General features: G+C 35.9%; 1 protein-coding gene across 1 annotated transcript in view; it reads left to right on the top strand.

The window, feature by feature from the left end:
• Nucleotides 1-19,029, top strand: part of ABCA12 (ATP binding cassette subfamily A member 12) — a 176,659-nt gene that overhangs the window by 70,966 nt on the left and 86,664 nt on the right. The window contains exons 8-11 of the mRNA XM_008053854.1: nucleotides 7,336-7,448; nucleotides 12,270-12,345; nucleotides 17,283-17,401; nucleotides 18,457-18,563. Coding sequence (XP_008052045.1) covers nucleotides 7,336-7,448; nucleotides 12,270-12,345; nucleotides 17,283-17,401; nucleotides 18,457-18,563 — 415 coding nt within the window. The remainder of the gene's footprint in view (nucleotides 1-7,335; nucleotides 7,449-12,269; nucleotides 12,346-17,282; nucleotides 17,402-18,456; nucleotides 18,564-19,029) is intronic.

Here is a 19,029-nt window from a genome sequence, read left to right as displayed (position 1 = left end):
CAGATGGTAAGTGGCAGCAATGACTCAGGCTCACTCAGGGACAACCTGAGCTCTGTGAATCTAGCATCGAACCTGCCCCAAAATAACATATCTCAGCAAGTTTTGTTTGGTATTATCCAATATAAAACAAGCCTGTTAGTTAGAGTTTTGCTCCAAGCCACCTCAGGAAGGTTGACCTCTTTCGTGCATAGTCAGCTGAGAAATGACCTTTCTAAGCCTGCATGCGGGATTGTAGGTTACAAAGCTTTTTAAACCTTTACAGAAGAAACCAAGTGTTTTGTACTTGATCCTCTTCTTCCTATTTGTATTTGATCTCAGAAAGCAAACATGTGAATACTAAAAGGAGAAAGGGAGTCTTTTGAATCAGATAATGTAGCAATGTAAAGAGTCAAAATAATATTCAGAAAACAAATAAGATATCGCCACACACTCACTAAAATAGGCACCATTGTAAAAGATGGGTAGGGTCATGGGTTGGCAAGAATGTAGAACAACTAAACTTCTCATACATTACAAGTTAGAGTAGAAAATAATACAATTACATGGAAAACAATGTGACAGTTTTAATGAAGTTAAACGGTCGATCTATATGGTGCTGCATTCTACTCTTGGATATTTACCCAAGAAAATGAAAATATATGTCCATATGAAGACTTGTATGCCAAGGTCTAGTCATTCAAAATAGCTAAAAGTTGAAGGGGCAGGGAAAAATATCTATAAAGAGAATGGGTAAACAATTGTGTTGTATTCATACAGTGGGATTCTACTCAACAATACAAATAAATAATACTGAGTCACACAATAACATGGATAAATCTCATTAATATTATGCTGGCAAAATAATACAAGCAAGAAAGAATACATGATGTGTGTGTAGACATTGTATTAGTCTAACTATAGTATGTTCTAGAATTGACAAAATTGTTCTATGGTGTTAGAAATCAAATCAATAGATTCTGGGGCAACTGCATAAGGACATTTTTTCAAGGTGATTTTCATGTTTGTGTCTTAATTGGCATGGTGGTTACATGAATGTATGGGGGGCAAAAAACACTGGAACTTATTTATTTAAAAGGTGTGCATTTATTCTTACATGTTTAAACTTTAGCCACATTCAAAGTACTCTCCATTTGATGCAATACACCTATCAAGATGCCTTTTCCACTGCTCAAAACAGTTTTTTGAACTTAATTTTGTTGCCTCTTAGTGCTTCTGCTGATTTTTGTTTCACCTATTCCACATTGGCAAAACATTTCCCTTTAAGGACTTTTTTCATCTGGGAAAACCAAAAAAAGTCATTCTGAGTGGGTGAATAGGGAGGGTGGGGCACAGCGATCGTGCCGTTTTTTTGGTCAAAAACTGCCGAACATTCAGTGCAGTGTGGTAGATGTGCTCATAAATCGCCCACCATGAAATGGGTAAACTCATTGAAAGAATCTTTAAAAAAAGTTACTGAGTCTAAACACAACCTGTCACAACAACGCTAGATGGTACACTGATGCCTATAGTTTCTAGAACATTTACCTAGCAGGGGAAACCTGTACTCCAAGGGGCCCACCCTCCTAAAGATAATTCCAAGGTTTTTTTGAGTTCCGCTTCATACTTATAACATTACTTTGTACCCCATACATTTATACATAAATTATCAATTTACCATTTAAAAAAACTCATTGCACTGCACACCTAAAACAGGTGCATCTTATTGTATATAAATTTTACCTCATTGAAATTTGATTAAAAAACAAAAGACAGCAGGTTAAAAACAAAAATTCCACAAAGTAATATTCAGTAGAATATCCCAAAAATAGTTTAGGCATAATTTCGGTGGAGTAAATTCCATAGGAAAGACATTGAACTGTGGCTATTTTAATTCCCTTAAATTTTATCATAAAATTATTGCATGTTTTGGCATTATGCAATAAAGTATGCTCTTTACTAACAGTTATAAGTCTGCATGATAATGTAAAAGATTCTACATAATAATGAAAACAATTATAAAGAAATAGGTTCTACTCAAGGAACTCAATAGCAAAAAAACTAAATAATCCAATTTAAAAATGAGCAAAATATTTGAATAAACATTTTCAAAAAAAATATTCAAATGGCAACAGGTATATTCTGAAAATGCTCAACATCATTTCTCATCAGGGAAGTGCAAAGCAAAACCATGAGTTATAATCTAACCACACCAGCAGAAAGACAAATCTTGCGTGATCTTACGCTAATGTGGAATTTCTAAAAGTTGAACTCATAGAAATAAAATATAAAATATTGGTTACCAGAGGCTGGGGGGAAGGGGTCAGGTGAAAGAAAATTGGTCAAGGCATAGGAATAAGTTCCAGTGTTCTATTGCACAGTAGGGTGATTATAATTAACAACGATCTATTGTATGTTTCAAAATAGGTAGAAGAGAGGATTTAGAATGTTTTTACCATAAAAAAATGATAAATGTTTGATGTGATAGGTATGTTCATCATACCAATTTGATCACTGCATGTTGTATATGTGGATCAAAACATCACAGTGTACTCAAGGCATATGTTCAATTATTATGTGCCAATTAAAGCTAAAATAAAATTTAAAAGAAAGAGTTTCAAGTTATTATGAAGCAGATATCATATAACTTTTAAGAAAAAAGTCTTATTGTCATAAGAACGTGTGATGTGAAATCTACCTCCATAACACATTTTTACATTCTTAACTCTAGATACAATGTTGTACAGCAGGTCTCCAGAGCTTACTCATCTTGCTTAACTGAAGCTTCATACCTGGCGATTAGTAACTTTCACTTCCCTCTCTCTTCAGTTCCTGGAAACCATCATTCTAGTCTTGGATTCTATGGATTTGACTGTTTTAAATATCTCACATGAATGGAATTTGTAGTATTATCTTTCTGTGACTGGCTTGAGTGAATATGCATTATCATTTAGTATAATATCCTTAAGGTTTAGCCATGTTGTTGCATATTATAAAATTTCCTTTTTTCTAAAGACTGAATAGTCCTCCACTGTGTGTGTGTGTGTATAAAATATATCACATTTTCTTTCATTATTTATTTGTTGATTTACACTGACTTTGTTTCCACATCTTGGCTATTGTGAATGTTGGTGTAGTGAATGTGGGAGTACTAATATCTTTTCAAGAGCCTGATAGTCATTGATTTAGATAAGTATCCAGCAGTGAGATTGTTGGATTATATGACAGTCTTATTTTTAATTTTTTGTTTTCCATGGTGGCTGCACCATATTTGTACTCCTATCAATGATGTGCAAGGGTTCGTTTCCTTGCCAACATTTTTTTGTCCTTTGTTTATTCAATAATATCCATTTGACAGATGTGAGGTGATATTGTGGTTTTGATTTCATTTCCCTGATGATGAGTGATATTGAATATTTTTCTCATGTAACTGTTGGCTATTTATATGTCTTTTTTAGAGACGTGTATATTCAAGTCCTCAGTACATTTTTAAATTGAATTCTTATTTTTTTTACTATTGAGTTGTAGAAGTTCTTTAAATATTTTAGAAATTAACCCTTTCTCAGATACATGTTTACAAGCATTTTCTCTCATTGTATAGGTTGAATTTTTCAATTGAATTTTCAGCATTTGACTTTTATCTAGTCTGAACAACTCCATTTTGAGTGAGTCAATAAATTATTGCAAGTTTATATACTTGATTTTTCTATTAGGACCATCACTAGTTAATGAGATTTTGATCACTTAAAAATGTGCTAGTATGACTGAGGAACTGAAATTTTAACATTGCTTGACTTTAATTACTTTAAACTTTAAAAATGGATTCTTGATTCAGTTACTGGAAGACTTCTTAGCATGTTTGAAACAAGTTGGGTATGTAAATCTACTTTTCACCTGGAAATTTGATAAAATCTGAATGCAGATTCAGAATTTTCTATTAAAATTTAGCATCTGCCTTGAGATGACCTAAGACTAAGGGAAATAAAAGACTTAAAATAGTTTATCAATAATTTCCTTATTGATTAAATATTGAAATGGTAATATTTTGAATGCACTGGGCTAAATGAAATGTATTTTTAAAATTAATGTCGCTAGGTGTGGTAGCTCACACCTGTAATCCCAACATTTTGGGAGATCATGGCAGGAGAATTGCTTGAGCCCGGGAGTTTAAGACCAGCCTAGGCAACATAGCAAGACCTCTTCTTTGCAAAAAATTTTTTAAAAACCCGTTGGTGCAGTGGCATGTGCCTGTAGTTTCCACTACTCAGGAGAATGAGGTAGGAGGATGACTTGAGCCAAGGAGTTTGGGGGTGCAATGAGCCACGATCATGCCACTGCATTCTAGCCTGAGCGACAGAATGAAACCCTGACTTACAAAATGGCAATAATAATAAAACTAAGTTTATCTGTTTCTTTTAACTTTGCTAATGTGACTACTAGAAAATTCTAAGTTAAATATGTGGCTTGCATATTGGAGAGATTTTCATAAGTCATTTTTAAAGACAGATGTTTATTATTATTAAGCTGTCAGTGTCATTAAATGCCATAATATTTTCGCAAGTGATTGTATTTTATTACAAAATTATGATCTCATTGGCTTATCTTTATCTTGTCTTTGTTGAACAAGTAGTAGGAGACAAATGAACCCTATAGAAACTTCCATCTTCCTCCAGCAATCTTTTAAAAACATTGTAAGTTGTATATAAACCAATCACCAAAATCAGATTATGCAATGTTAAAATTATGACAGAAATTAGCAATCTCAAAAGTCAAGAAAGGTATATGAAAAAACGTGCATGATTTTCACCTTTTATAAGGAAAAGGCTGGGCTGAGCAATGAACCACAAAAACTATTTTTAAAAAGATTATCTTTTCTCAAAGGCAATTTGTTTTGGATAAGTTTCATTTTTATGTGATGAGGAACAGAGGAATAAGCTATGAAGTAAAATAAATATATTTTGATCAATGGTTCAAAGGATTTCAGAAAGAATGAGAGCCAAATGCCATATTTTCAGTTATGTTTTGTTAGCAAAAGAGAAATTGTCTAATGACATTTTATTATTATTATTATTAAGAAAATAATAATAATGCTGACAGTTTTAATGAGCTTGTCGTGTTCAGTCTTGGAAGGTGTTACTTTGGGACAACAGATTGGGTGAGCCAGGCAGAGGGCCAGGCTTGGAGAAGCCCAGCCAGGGTTTACCGCCCAAGACCACTTAACTGGTCTCCATGGTCACCAGGGCTCAGAAGCAAACCAAAGTCTGAGAACCAAGATTCTTGGGGCAGCCATAAAAATGCCTGGGGTGTCAACTGTCTTGTATACAGAGCAGAGATGAAAAAAATACAGCCATACCTCTGAGGCCAACTGTTTGGATCACAGCTGGGTGATAAGTTAACAATGCCTGCGGGCTCTGAGCAGAAGTGTTCTGCCCTGCTTCTCCCCTGGCATGGGCAGGCAAAGCTTCTGTGCCAGAGGCAATATGTAGAGTAGAAAGAACATAAACTTTGAAATTAGACAGACCCCAGTTCCGTTTATTACTTACTGAATAACCTTGAGTAAGTTATTTAACTTTTTTGAACTTTGGTTTTCCCATCTGCAAAACAGGGCAATTAAAATTGACTTCATGGAACTGTGAGAGAACTAAATGTTAAAAGTTATGCATGTATATATTTATGTATGTTTACATAAACATACACACATATCTATATGTACATCCTTATGATACACCAGCCACTACCTCGAAGGCACTCAAAAGTTAGTTCTCCGAACTGCTTTCATTTATATCTAGAGGGCTAAAATTAACATGATCTTAATCTAAATTTTAAAAATTTCAAAAACATTATATAATACCATGAAAATATACACACATATTGTAGCTCTTGCTGGAATAAGTATTCAGTTTACTAAGAATCTTGGTGAGGCAAAGCTACTAGTAGTAGCTGGTTTGTGCTATATGTAATATGGTAAATTATTAACAAAAGCTTTTTGTTCTAGTTACTACTCAAGTTAACTGAAGCGTTAACTTAGCCTTGATTGTTGGTACAAATCACAGTATTTGTGAAATCTAGACATACTTGTACAAAAACAACATGTTCTTAAAGGGTCCTAATGGGCTGGGCTCGGTGGCTCAGCCTGTAATCCCAGCACTCTGGGAAGCCTAGGTGAGTGGACTGCCTGAGCCTACAGGTTCGAGACCAGCCTGGGCAACTTGGCGAGACCTCGTCTCCACAATAAATCAAAAATTAGCCAAGCGTGGTGGCATGTACCTGTAGTTCTGGCTACTTGGAAGGCTGAGGCAGAAGGATCGCCGGAGCCCAGCAGATCAAAGCTGGGGTGGCCGTGAGCATGTCACTGCACTCCAGTCTGGGCAACGGAGTGAGATTCCAACTAAAAAAAAAACAAAACCAAAAAAAAAAGGTACTAATGACATTGCTGGGGGTGGGGGGGGGGAGGGTAGGCACATAACATCAATAAGGGAACCTGATCTCAAACCAGGCAATGAGGGGTATGATGACCACTTGTATACCTAATCCTGAATTGTACCCCGCATCTTTAAAATAAAAAAAAAAGCTGCTGAAGTTTGAAAAATAAAGTAAAATGTACTAGTGATTATATAGGAATTAAAAAGCATTTCCTAATTAGCAAATTGCTTTTGGGAACTATTGAATGAACTCAAGTGTAAGTGAATGTTTTGATTGTCTATTTCTAGTGTAGACTGTTCATCTTATTAGTAACATAAAAGCTATAGAAAGACAGGGCCCATTAGAATGGATATTAATTTTGAGCTGCTCTGGAATAGTGCATATGGACCACTTAGAGGATAGAATACAGTCTTTAATTAGGGTAAACTCCATTTTTTGTTTGTTTGTTTCTAGAAACATTTCCCTTTTTTTAAGCAAAAGATAAATATTTATCAAATGCTTAAGTAATAATTATTCCTGAAACTGGATCCTTTATCTGGGTTTAATTTTTAATAAAAATAATTTTGAATATTTAATTTTCCCTTTAATTAAAAAAGACATGTCCTCTAATTAAACATTGCTTTTCCTAACCACTTATTTATCGTAAATAGTCTTAGAAAAAATGGATGTGAACTTTGCTCCTTGATTTTAAGGACTGTGAATCCTGAGATTTTAGAAGCCTGGAAACATCAAGTGCTCAGTCCTGGTTTGAGAATATTGTGTTGAGATTTTGTGTGTGAACAGACAAAAAAGTAATTAAATTATAAAAGCAGCATCTTGACTTTTATGCTACAAGAATAATTTTCTATACTGTAGCCATTTTCTCCATGAATAACTTTTTGTTTCTGTCTGCAAACCTTGAAACACAATCTGGTTTCGTTGTTTTTGACTCGTTAGGGCGCTGCTGGCCGTGCAGAAGGTTTATCCACGTGTTGCAACCAATGAAGGTTTCAGAACCCTCCAGAAGTCTGTTAAACATCTGCTATACACTCTGGACTCCCCAGCTCAAGGTATTATATTTCCATCTTGCTGTATTAGATTCAGTGTCACAAAACCCATTGGAAATATAAAGCAGAGTGCTACTGAAGTAATCATGTCGAGATGATATTATTCTTAGGTGAGGACATATGCTATGAATAAATCTAGATCACTGGATATCAAAGTGTGGTGAAGGGGTAAATGAGGGGGCTATGGCTTTCTCGGTTTTTATTTAGATGGAAAGCTCTCTTAGCTTGTAAAACTATGTTTATACTTGGTTTAGAAAATAAATATCAGGGAATATGCTTCCAAAAATATGAGATTTTTACCACCATTCGGGACAAAAACCTAAAATGAATTGTGGTATTTTTGCCCTCGTTTTCAAATTTTGATTTTTTTTAAATCAAGAGATCTTTTATTGGTTAAAAAAAATATGTATATAATATATAACTGAGGGAATATATATGTACATATCCATCTTAACATCAGTGCATGAATAGATCAGTATAAATCTACTGCCATCCCCAGTAAGACAAGGTAAGTCTTGCTAATAAGTCAGAAAATGTCCCCTTCGCATATATAGGATAGCTTTCTCTATCATTCACATGGAAATACACAAATATATATACACAGACACACACAGACAAAAGTTCAGGGATGTAAGAAATAAATACTTACTTGCCAAATAAAATGTCTGATTAACATTGTATTAAATGTTAACTTTATTAAACTCTCCTGAGTGAGTTTAGAATTATCCTTTCTCAACTGAATTTGTTGGTTTTTAGGTATATAGACTTTCACGTTTGGATTACAAAGTATGCGTCCTCAGAGCATCAAGTCACAGGTTGATTGTTCATTACATAGTCTTAAAATATCGATTTTCTTATGAAAAGCACGTTTATGAAGGTTTCAAGACTTCTCACTTGAGGGTCCAACATGTTCTTGGATTCCAGTTTCTATTAGTCTAGAGTATTTTATATCTATAATTGTAGAGCTAATGATTAACTTGCAAGATTGAGTGTGGTTAAATTTTAATGGTCTTGAAGAACATTAGAAAAGCAGACTTACTCTTTAAAAAAAAAAGTGCAGGCTAGAAAACCAGACAGTGCACAAACAAACACTAATTATTCCCTCTGTATTCTTTTTGCATTTGCATTTTAAAGACTTGAGAACTTGCATTTCTTATGCAGTTCTTTTGCTTTTGCCATTCTTTTCCTTTTCATCTTCAGACTCACACCTTATAATTAATATAAAGTAAAGTGATAAAGTTAAAAATTATTTTTAAAAAGGACAAAAGCTCACCAATGCTTCAGAATCTGGAGAAGTAAGCAGCCCTTTTTATTATCTAGGCAGCAAAACACTTTTCCCACTGAACAATATCCCATTTTTAATTTTTAACAATGGCTGTGTCTTATGTCCATAAATATGCTAGTGATTTTGACAGATATGAAAACATATCATTGGATGGTCAAGATGACAAGGAAACACATTGGGGAAATGTATTGTTATTTGTAAAATGTGATGTGCTTACCTTTTGTTTGTTTTTAAATGTCATACTCTGTGACTTCATCAGGCTAGGGATAGCAATGCAGATGTATTAACGTTAGTTTCTAAAAGTCATTAACCCCAACTCGCTACCTGCTTAAGTAGAAATGTCCTGGCCTTTGAAAGTCCTCCTTGGTATTTCTAAGAGTTCTTCCACACACTCAAACTTACTGAAGGCAGAATGAGTGACTGAGTTCAACAGCACAGGGGTCTCTGGTCCAAGAACAGATACCTGTCCCATTGTCCAGGCCACCCCATGCTTAGCCTTCATGGTGTTCAGCAGTATTTTTGAAGTGAACGTATGTTCTCCCTTAGTTTGACACTCTATTAAGCTGGAGCATGGCAGTATCTCATAGCAGAGTCTCTTAGACCCTCTCTAATATAATGGCTCCAACATAAAGGCTAAGATAGCTTTGTATTCACACCACTCTTTCAAATAAGGAAAATAATAGGTAGTATTTATTAGGCTGATGCCTAGTGCTTTATTATCTTAAATTCCTCTTATCAAAATAACTCCATGAGATACTGCTATTATCTCATTTTATAGACAAAGAAACTGAGGCACGAGGAGACTAAGTACTTTGCCCATTACTCACCTAGCAGGTAGCCAGACTGAAAGGAGAACCTAGATCTGTCTATTCCCAAAGCCAGGTCCCTTGAGCTCTTTTATAGATGACCTTACATTTTTTTCCTCTGGAACACACACACATACTTGTTTCCAGGATATCTCCCCAGGACATGCAAGTACTTGCTTGTCCTCAGAATATCCCCCACTTTCAGCCACTGGAGTTTGTGAGTTGGAGTTTGGCTCTTTATGCCACACTCTTCACGTAATCCATTTTTTTCACAGCTGCTCCCCTATTCCTCTCCACACTCTGATTTCTGTCCACGTCTCCACCCTATGTCCATCTCTGATCCAACCTGAATCATTAGCACACTTCAAGGTTTCTTCCGGAGCCTCCTCAACAACCATGAAAATATGGAGATGCAAATAAACTCTTGGGAAGAAGGTTGTCTCCTAACTTCCTGTCTTAAGATACCTAATTCTCAGCTCTGCCGCAGCCAGGATCCCTGCTACACGGTTAATAAGCTCTAGTATGTTCATTTATAAATACTGAGTTTTGGGAGCGGAGATTACCTTTGTGGATTTTTGGAATTTGCTCTTTTGCAAAGTAGTCAAGTATATTAAATCGCATTTTTCAATAGAAAGCAATCCTTACTGATGAAAAGAGGTTATAGGTGCAATAGATTTCTATGTCTGAGGTATCATTTAAAAATATGTCTAATCCTACAAATAAAAAAGAAGTCAAATCTCAGTTTTTAAAGGTCTGTAATATTTTTCCACTTCATTAAGGCCTTTTTTAGCACAGTATTTCTTCCAAGATACTTTATAGTCCTTAGTGGTCAGAGGGAAAAATTCCTTTTAAGCTTCAGGGTCAAGTCTATCATTGATAGCATAAAGTTAATTTTCTATTAGATACTTATTTTAATAGCTTGATGAAAAAGAGAAACTCTATAACTTCACAGTATACAAATGCCAATTAACTTGCTCAGCGTCACAGAGGAGTTCAGAGTGAGCAAGATTTGATCTTGAGAAAAGCTGCGGCGGCTCAGCCTGTAATCCACGCCTTAGGGAGGCTGAGGTGAGTGGATTGCCTGAGCCCGTGGGTTTGAGACCCACCTGGGCAACTTGGCGAGACCTCATCTCTACAATAAATCAAAATGAGCCGGGTGTGGTAGCGCGCGCCTGTACTTCCAGCTACTCGGAAGGCTGAGGCGGAAGGATCGCCGGAGTCCAGCAGGTCGAGGCTGCGGTGGCCGGGAGTGGCCACTGCACTCCAGTCTGGGTGACAGAGGACTCCAACTCAAAATAAATAAATAAATAAATAAAAAAGAGAAAAGCTGCTTTATGCACCTTTATGTTGCAAAAGCATGAATCTCAACAGATTTCTGTCTTTGATTATTCTAATATGGATGTCAATAAATAGTAGGTATTACTGTTATTAATTCTGTTTATTTATTCTGAGCATCTTCATTCTTTAACTCACTAATGCATTACTGTTGTTAAAGCACTAACATCCAGCTGCACCTTCAACAGACCACAGGAAAACTCCACTCCACTGAACAGGAAAAACTGAAAAAGCTACTCTGCCATTTACTATGGGTTGTGTAATACAAACATCTCTTAAACACAACTGCTAAAGGAGACAGACAAGGAGACTTCTAATCTCAAGACAGTCTTTTTTATGTACATGCTAATTTAAGTAAAATAAACAATTAGCACCAGAAAAGAATGGATGGTTGCATAGTTTTGTGTTAGGACACTTTTAGAGGGCTTCAGGATGCACTAACTAGAGACAACAGAAGAACCATTAGAGATGGTAATAAAATGCCCCTTTGAAAGTGATTAAGTCAATGCTAAAAATGACAGCTTTGAAACCTACGGGATTACTTATTAGGAATGAGTAGAGTCTAAAGAGAAGACTGAAATAAGTGATACTGTTTTCCTAAAGAAGCGGGATTAGAGCATCGAATGCATGGGGTTTTTATTTATGCATTTTCATTTTCAATTTGTATGTGAATGCTCTTGAACACTTACTCTTTTATTATACAACCTTATTCAGCAGGCTGAATCAGGGACCTATTTAACTTCTAGGGACAACTTATAACTTTGAATTAGATATTTGCATGTGGTTTCCATTAGACCAAACTTAGTGATTACCTTCCACACTCTGCCCCTTCATATTATTTGAGACTGCTCAGAACAATTCTGTTAACATTTGTCTATTTGCATTCACAGCTGTATTCAATTGAGATCAGTGGCTGCGTTTTGAAAGATAGAAAATACAGATTAGTGATGGCAGATGTTTCCTAAGGCTAGATTCTAGACAACTGAAGGCAAAAAGAAAAAAAAAAAAATCCAGTGACCCATAAGACTAAAATTGGCTTTATTTGATTAACAGATCACGTGGTAGTCAATCTTCATTATAGTATTCGGCGGTCATTTACGCATGCAGGTCCTAGGATAAAACAATTAAATGGTTTGATGCACAGAGAAAGAATTTATTAGACATGCATGTGCTTGGCCATTGGGATTTTTTTGATTAGTAGACATCTATTTCTTATACATATCCTAAATATTTCCAACAGAAAGAGCATCGATGTCTTTGTAAAATTCTTTGGGGAAAGATTCTGCAGAGGTCTGCATTTTCTCCCCAATAATCTGACCTGAGATGGTTTTTGCTTAGATTAAATTAAATTAAACAAACCATGTTAAATGTTTACCTATAAAAATATTATTGCTTTAGGTGACTCTGATAATACATCGCATGTGTGGATGGAGGATGATGAACAGACACTATCTCCAAGCAGTCTGGCTGCACAGTGAGTGTTCATTTGTTGTTTTCTAAATTAGTAGATAACTTGATTGAGTAAACAATCAAAACAGTTCACAAACATAATTCTCTTATCAGTGGGTGAAACCACAGAATAGAAAAATCAACTACTGACTCAGCAAAGGAAAGGACATAGTCTAAGTGCAGTAAAGTTGAATCTTATTTTTTTGTGGCATTATTCGATGATACTTGTGGATTATATAACATGAAAATATCTTTTTCAGTTCTCAGATTGTGTAACCAGATCCAGTGTGTCATGTCTGGATTGGTTACCTAACGTCTTTGAGGAGAATCTAGCTGGAGGCCCAGTTGCCAACTCTTTTAAGATCTTTCACCATGAAAAATGTATAAGCATCTGTCTCAGTCTATTTAGGCTGCTACAGCAAAATATCATAAATGAGGCTGCTTATAAACAATAGAAATTAGCCGGGCTCAGTGGCTCAGCCTGTAATCCCGCACCTTTGGGAGGCTGAGGTGAGTGGATTGCCTGAGCCCGTGGGTTCGAGACCTGCCTGGGCAGGCGAGATCTCATCTCTACACTAAAATCAAAAAATTAGCCGGGCGTGGTGGCGCACGCCTGTAATTCCGGGTACTCGGAAGGCTGAGGCGGAAGGATCGCCGGAGCCCAACAGGTCGAGGCTGCGGTGGCTGGGAGCGGCCACTGCACTCCGGTCTGGGCGACAGAGTAAGACTCGACTCAAAACAAACAAACAAACAAACAAAAAACAATAGAAATTAATCTTCCCCAGTTCTGGAGGCTAAAAAGTTCAAGATCAAGGTGCTGGCAGTTTTTGTGTCTGACAGGGGCCTGCTTTGCGATTCTTATGTGGCACCTTCTTGTTGCCACCTCACATGGTGGAAGCGGCAAGTAGCTCTCTGCGTCTCTTTTATGAGGACACTAATTCCACTCCTGAGTGTTCCACCTCCGTGACCTAATCACCTCCCGAAGCCCCCCTCCTAATACCATCATCTTAGGGGTTAGCAGTTCAAGATATGCATTTGGGGAGAGTCAAGACGTTCAGGCCATAGCAGAATCCAACATTTCACATCACCATTTCTTTTTTAGAAGAAGAAGACATCGTTTTTAAAAAATAAAAAGATTTTAATGCTCAATTAAGGTAATGCCAAAATTTGCTTGCTTTCAGTGATATTCAGGTAGGCGAAACTGTTTATAGGTAATTTAATTTTAAGCTTTCGTTGGTATACCTAAAGTTCCAGGAATAAATAGTAGAAACAGCAGCAACCATGATGTCTGAAGACCATTAATATAAGTCGATCCTTGAAGTAACTGTGATGATTATGGTAAGAAATGCAAGCAGGTGCTTATAGTAACTGATTGAGGTAAATTCCAGTAGTTCAACGCAAATTAAGAGACCAGCTGGCCTATTAGGCAAAGGTTACTTTAGCCTGTAAATTATACTGTTGACATTTTTTGACTTTAGTCCCAAATGATTTCATTTTTTGTGCTAATGAAAGTTTGCACAAATAAAAACAAACAGTGGTACTTATTTTGTTGAAACAAATGGTTGTTTATAATCTTTCTATTATTTAATGAGAAGTTCTCCAACTCTGAGTAGATGTTTCTGCCACCATCTCTCTCACCCTCTAAGGTGGCTAATCCAGGTGCTTCTCACAGCAACTGAGCCCTTGGGCAATTTCTCCCTAGCCAGGCTGCCATGCTCCAAATAGTCATGTCTTTGAAACACATTCCCTATACAGCCATCAAAAATAATAATGGCAAAATACCTTTAAATTGAGATAACTGGATGCTTATTGCTGAAGCCAGGTATCTTTATCCGAGCCTTGAGGCATTCATAGCCTTGATAATGCCAGCATCACAGATGTGAAAATTCTGCAGCAAATGTAGTTAGTTGCTGACAGCTAGCTGACAGTTTATTAGGAAGAATTCAATACTTTCAAGATGGCTCTTGTTGAGATTGATGAAATTAAGGGATTTCTTATCTTCAGGCTTTGTTTCCATTCCTGCTTCAAAATAATCACAACGTGGCAATACTGGCATAAGATAAAAGTTTTTGTTTTGTTTTGTTTCGTTTTGGGCCCAGAATTTTCTAAAGAAAGCTGTTCAAAAATACTTTCCCCTCATAGTTCTTCCCTCTAGTACTATTATCCCAAGGTCATTGTTTTTATTGTTTTGTGTTTGTGTGTGTGCTTATGTGCGTGCATGTGCACATCTATAAGCTTTCCTTTTATTGTAAGCAGTCTTGGGACATAGGTAGGATTTTATATAAAGGAGAGATCAATTAAATGGTTTAAAGGGATAATTGAGTATTTGTGCCCAAACAGCGGCACATAGATATGGAATCTTATTTTTTGTGGTATATTAAATCCTTTCTCAAAAATCTTGGTAACCAAATGTTCTTTATGAAACCAAAAGAATGACTTCGATGGTATTACAAGTTCAATTTTAGCCCACCTGCCCTCTGTTTGATGCTTAAAACCTCTTGTTCTAGTCCATTTAGAAGATTTGGGCCAATATTTTGCTGATTAGCAAGAAACCAGGTGTACATGGCTCTCTGTGTAATAGCTATGACAGAGAGGAAGACACAAAAGGAGGAAGGGCAATATTGGGAAGTGTGGGAAAAAGTGAGAGAGCGGGCTGAGAGGACCGACTCACTGAGGCAGGGGAACCATCCCACGTGTGTCCATACAGAGAAGCCTCCCTCATAAATGGCTGATATCTCTGCAGCTTTCTGTATCTCTCCTACTTATGTTATCAGGTCAATAGCTACCAGTTCTAGCCTATGATGTATGACACATAAATGCCAGGCATTTTATGAGGAGGATGGGATCAGGAATGAGTAAGAACTAGAATACAAAATTAAATAGATTTTTTTCCAAGTTGCTCACAGGCGAAATAAGCTTGTCTCGAAAACTATACTTATTGATATAATCAAATCAAATAAATTAATTAACTCCCCTGCCCCCCAAAGTTTCATTTGTCTCTTCTTTGATGTTTTAGATTCTCAAAATTCTCAAATTCCATCTTATAGTTTATCTTTTGAGTCTTTCTGCTTCCTACTTCCTCAACCTTTTTTTTTTTTTTTTTGAGTCGGCATCTCACTCTGTTGCCCAGGTAAGAGTGCAGTGGCACAATCATGGCCACTGCGCCTCCAACCTTCTGGGCTTAGGCGATCCTTCTGTTTCAGCCTCCCTAGTAGCTGGGACTACAGGCGTGCACCACCACGCTGCTAAATTTTTGATTTATTGTAGAGATGAGTTTTTCATATTTCCCAGGTTGGTCTTGAACTCCTGGCCTCAGGCAATCCTTTCGCCTTGGCTTCCCAAAGTGCTTCGTTTTACAGGTGTGACTCGACTGTGTCTGGCCCCTCAACATTCTTAAAGCTATCATATATCCCAAAACATTTGCTCAAGGATTTTTGTCTTAGGACTGTATTGTGAGTACATTCATCATCATTAGACCTTGAGTTGATTTGACTTGACTCACTGATATCATAGGTAGTGTCACAATCCATGAAACTTGATGTATGTGAGCATGACTTCATATTATATATGAATAACCTATAAAGCAGTCATCTGTAACACTCCTGTTAGATTTTTTAATAGTTATAATATGACTTAGAAATTTCCCTGATAGATTTTTTTGGGAGGAAGGGGAGGCCAGATAGTCTAAGAATACATTCCCTTGTCCTTCACTTGTGAATTGATAAGTTGTATTGATTATCTACAAGGAGGTTTTAATAAATAATGAGGCTAACTGTCTAAAAGCTCTGAGACAGTTGATTATAATGTTATCAAGAGTCTCTAGTCAAGGAAGCGCCTAAGCAAAAGCAAGAGGACTTTTTTAAATATAGAGACTATGAATGGTATTTAAATGAGAGTCAGCCAGCTGACCACTTAGCTGTGCTCTGATTGCCAAGTTTAAGACTTTTCTTGCCATAACTTTATTTCTTAAGTTTCTCAAGGATTCAGTGTTGTTAACTCACAAACACCTCTGGTCTTCTTTAATATTAATGCAAACATTTTTCTGCATTTACTAGCTATGCCAAGATGAATCCCTCCCATTCTAATTTTAATAGAGTCTAAGTTAAACAACCAATAGGACTAGTTAACTTGTGTACCACAGTTTGACTCAAAGCAGATGATCCCCAAATCAGTCATTGACATTGATTCTATCTTTACTGTACACAAAATTCAGTAGTAGACACTAAGGGAAGAAGTTACAAAATAAATAGAAATGCGACCTCACAATTGAAGTGACAGGACACATACAATACACACATACTTACACACTCACATACATAGGCCTTAAAAATCTTAGGCTCTGTCCTCATGTAGCCTTTGAAAGGAAACCAGACAGGGGTTAATTTGGGAACACTAATTTGGTTGTTTGGAGAAAAAAGGAACTTACATGGAGCAACTGGATCTCACTATTTCTTTTTAATCACAATTAAATTAATTCAAATCTAGTTATCGAGTATTATAGATGGGGGCCCAGCAGATCATCTAGCCCCTGTCAGTTAACAAGAGAAGAAACTGAGACCCAGAAGGGGTTACCAAATTTAGGGAAAAAAACGAAAAGTAAAGAAAAGGATGTAGGAGACATGGGATGTACTTACACTAAAAAAAATTATTCATTGCTTATAATTCAACTTTAACTGGACTTTTCATATTAGTGTGCCTAGAAATGATCTTAAGCTGACCTGTGATGGATATTAAAGTAATGAATATAAAGACAGCGTACATGGAAAAGGCAATGGCTCAGGGAATCCAGATTGGTGCTGCCTTTGTGCAGTTGGACCTGATGAGGAAAGATGTCCAACCTCATGATATTTCAATGCCTAAGTCAACCAGTGCCAAACAAACAGGGGCTAACATGACCTCGAAAACACAGCTTTGCTTTGTTTTTATATGACTTAATTTATATTTTCCTTTCTAATTCCATAGGCTCCTAATTCTGGAAAACTTTGAAGATGCTCTCTTAAATATATCAGCAAATAGTCCTTATATTCCTTACTTGGTGTGTGTGAGAAATGTGACCGACAATTTGGCCAGGGGATCACAAGGTAATATTCTTCTTAATAGTTGAAACTTTGCTCATGGTTTTTAATTCTGTTCTAAAATAGCAGGTCTGTAAGGCACTTGCTTACAAAGGCAAGAAAATTTTTTAAATCTTAGTTTCCATATGCAACAGTTTTAGTTTGGTGATTTGATCTAGGAAGGGAATATATCTAATCAAATTATTATATTATTCTGTTGCTGCTGGGTACTTGTACAGACTTTCCTAGATAAGGGCCATATGATGGATAATGTGATAAAAGCCACCTGGATAAACTTTCTAAATGTCCAGAGTCATTAGGTGCTCACATAATCCTTTATGACATTTTCTGTTTTTCATAATTTTAATAGCTGAGAAATAATGAAGACTGATAATGCAGAGTTCTAAAAGCAGATGTCAATTACCTAAACAGAGGCTTTTTTTGTGGCAGATTATTTTTATTTTTACCCTCACACACTTTATTTTCAATATTCTGCCTACATGGTTAGCCATGAAGATTGCTTTCAATCATATTTTTTCCCCTTTTTAAAAGAGAAAATATCTATTTTCTCACACTTTCTAGGACACACACATTCTTTTTTCTTATACCAAAGTAGTTTTTTTTTTTCTTATTTTTTAGAATGAATGGTAAGCAAATAATACAACAAATATTTAAGCCTGGTCTTTATTGCTAGGCATGAATTAATCAAGGTTGGAAGGGCTTTTTGCATCACAGTGATTACAAAACCTATTCTCCCCAACATACTTCAGCTTAATAGCATATCTAAAAGTCAAAAATAAAAGCATATTCAGTTCACAAAGAGCCAAAACTGTGTCGCAGCTTTGCTAAAAATATTTTTATCTCTAAGCAGAATATCTATGAATATTTTTAAAATAATGAATTATCTTGTCCCCATGGTTCAAATAAAGGTGAAATTTTCACTCATCTTGTACTTATATTGAACTAGGCTATTATCTTTAAAAAAAAATCTAGTAATAAATCGGGATAGAGGTGTCTTTCAAATGGGTTTCCTAAATGACCTTGCAATTCACATAAAGTAACTTTTCTCCCCTACTTTACAGAAAATCTAAGACTCTTGCAGTCCACAATACGATTTAAAAAATCTCTTCTTCGAAATGGTTCCTATGAGGATTACTTCCCTCCAGTTCCTGAAATACTAAAATCAAAAGTAAGCCATGAAAGAGAAAAATAAACCTCATCACTTCCTGTAACACTTTGGCAAGATATGCTTTAAGTTTTAAATATGATCTTTGTAAATAGCAATCCTATTTTGACTCTTGATTTATAATGGTCCCACTTATGACTCTAGAAAAAGAGTGGCAAAAGATTTTGGTGTTATCTAATGGTATTTTGTTTTAAATTGTGGCGATCTCTGCATGAAATGACTCACAAGAGCCTAAGTATAGTATGCACGTACATAAAGGAATAGATAATAATATAGTTATCTTATTGAGTTTCATAATTTGAAAGAAGACTCACAATCTAATTTCAATTTGAGATATCCTAAATTTTAAAATCTATAAAAGTGGATTTCGAAAGCTGATATTTGAGACTTCACAACATACAGAAATCTCAAAAGTTGACTCAACCAATTTTTATGATTGCTATCAGAAGCAGAAATTAATGTCATAGAG

This window comes from Carlito syrichta, unplaced genomic scaffold (genome assembly GCF_000164805.1).
Source record: "Carlito syrichta isolate Samal-C Ts95f unplaced genomic scaffold, Tarsius_syrichta-2.0.1 Scaffold10796, whole genome shotgun sequence".
Classification (NCBI taxonomy): domain Eukaryota; kingdom Metazoa; phylum Chordata; class Mammalia; order Primates; family Tarsiidae; genus Carlito; species Carlito syrichta.
The sequence above is the reverse complement of the archived record's forward strand: the minus strand, read 5'-3'. Positions and strand labels throughout refer to the sequence as shown.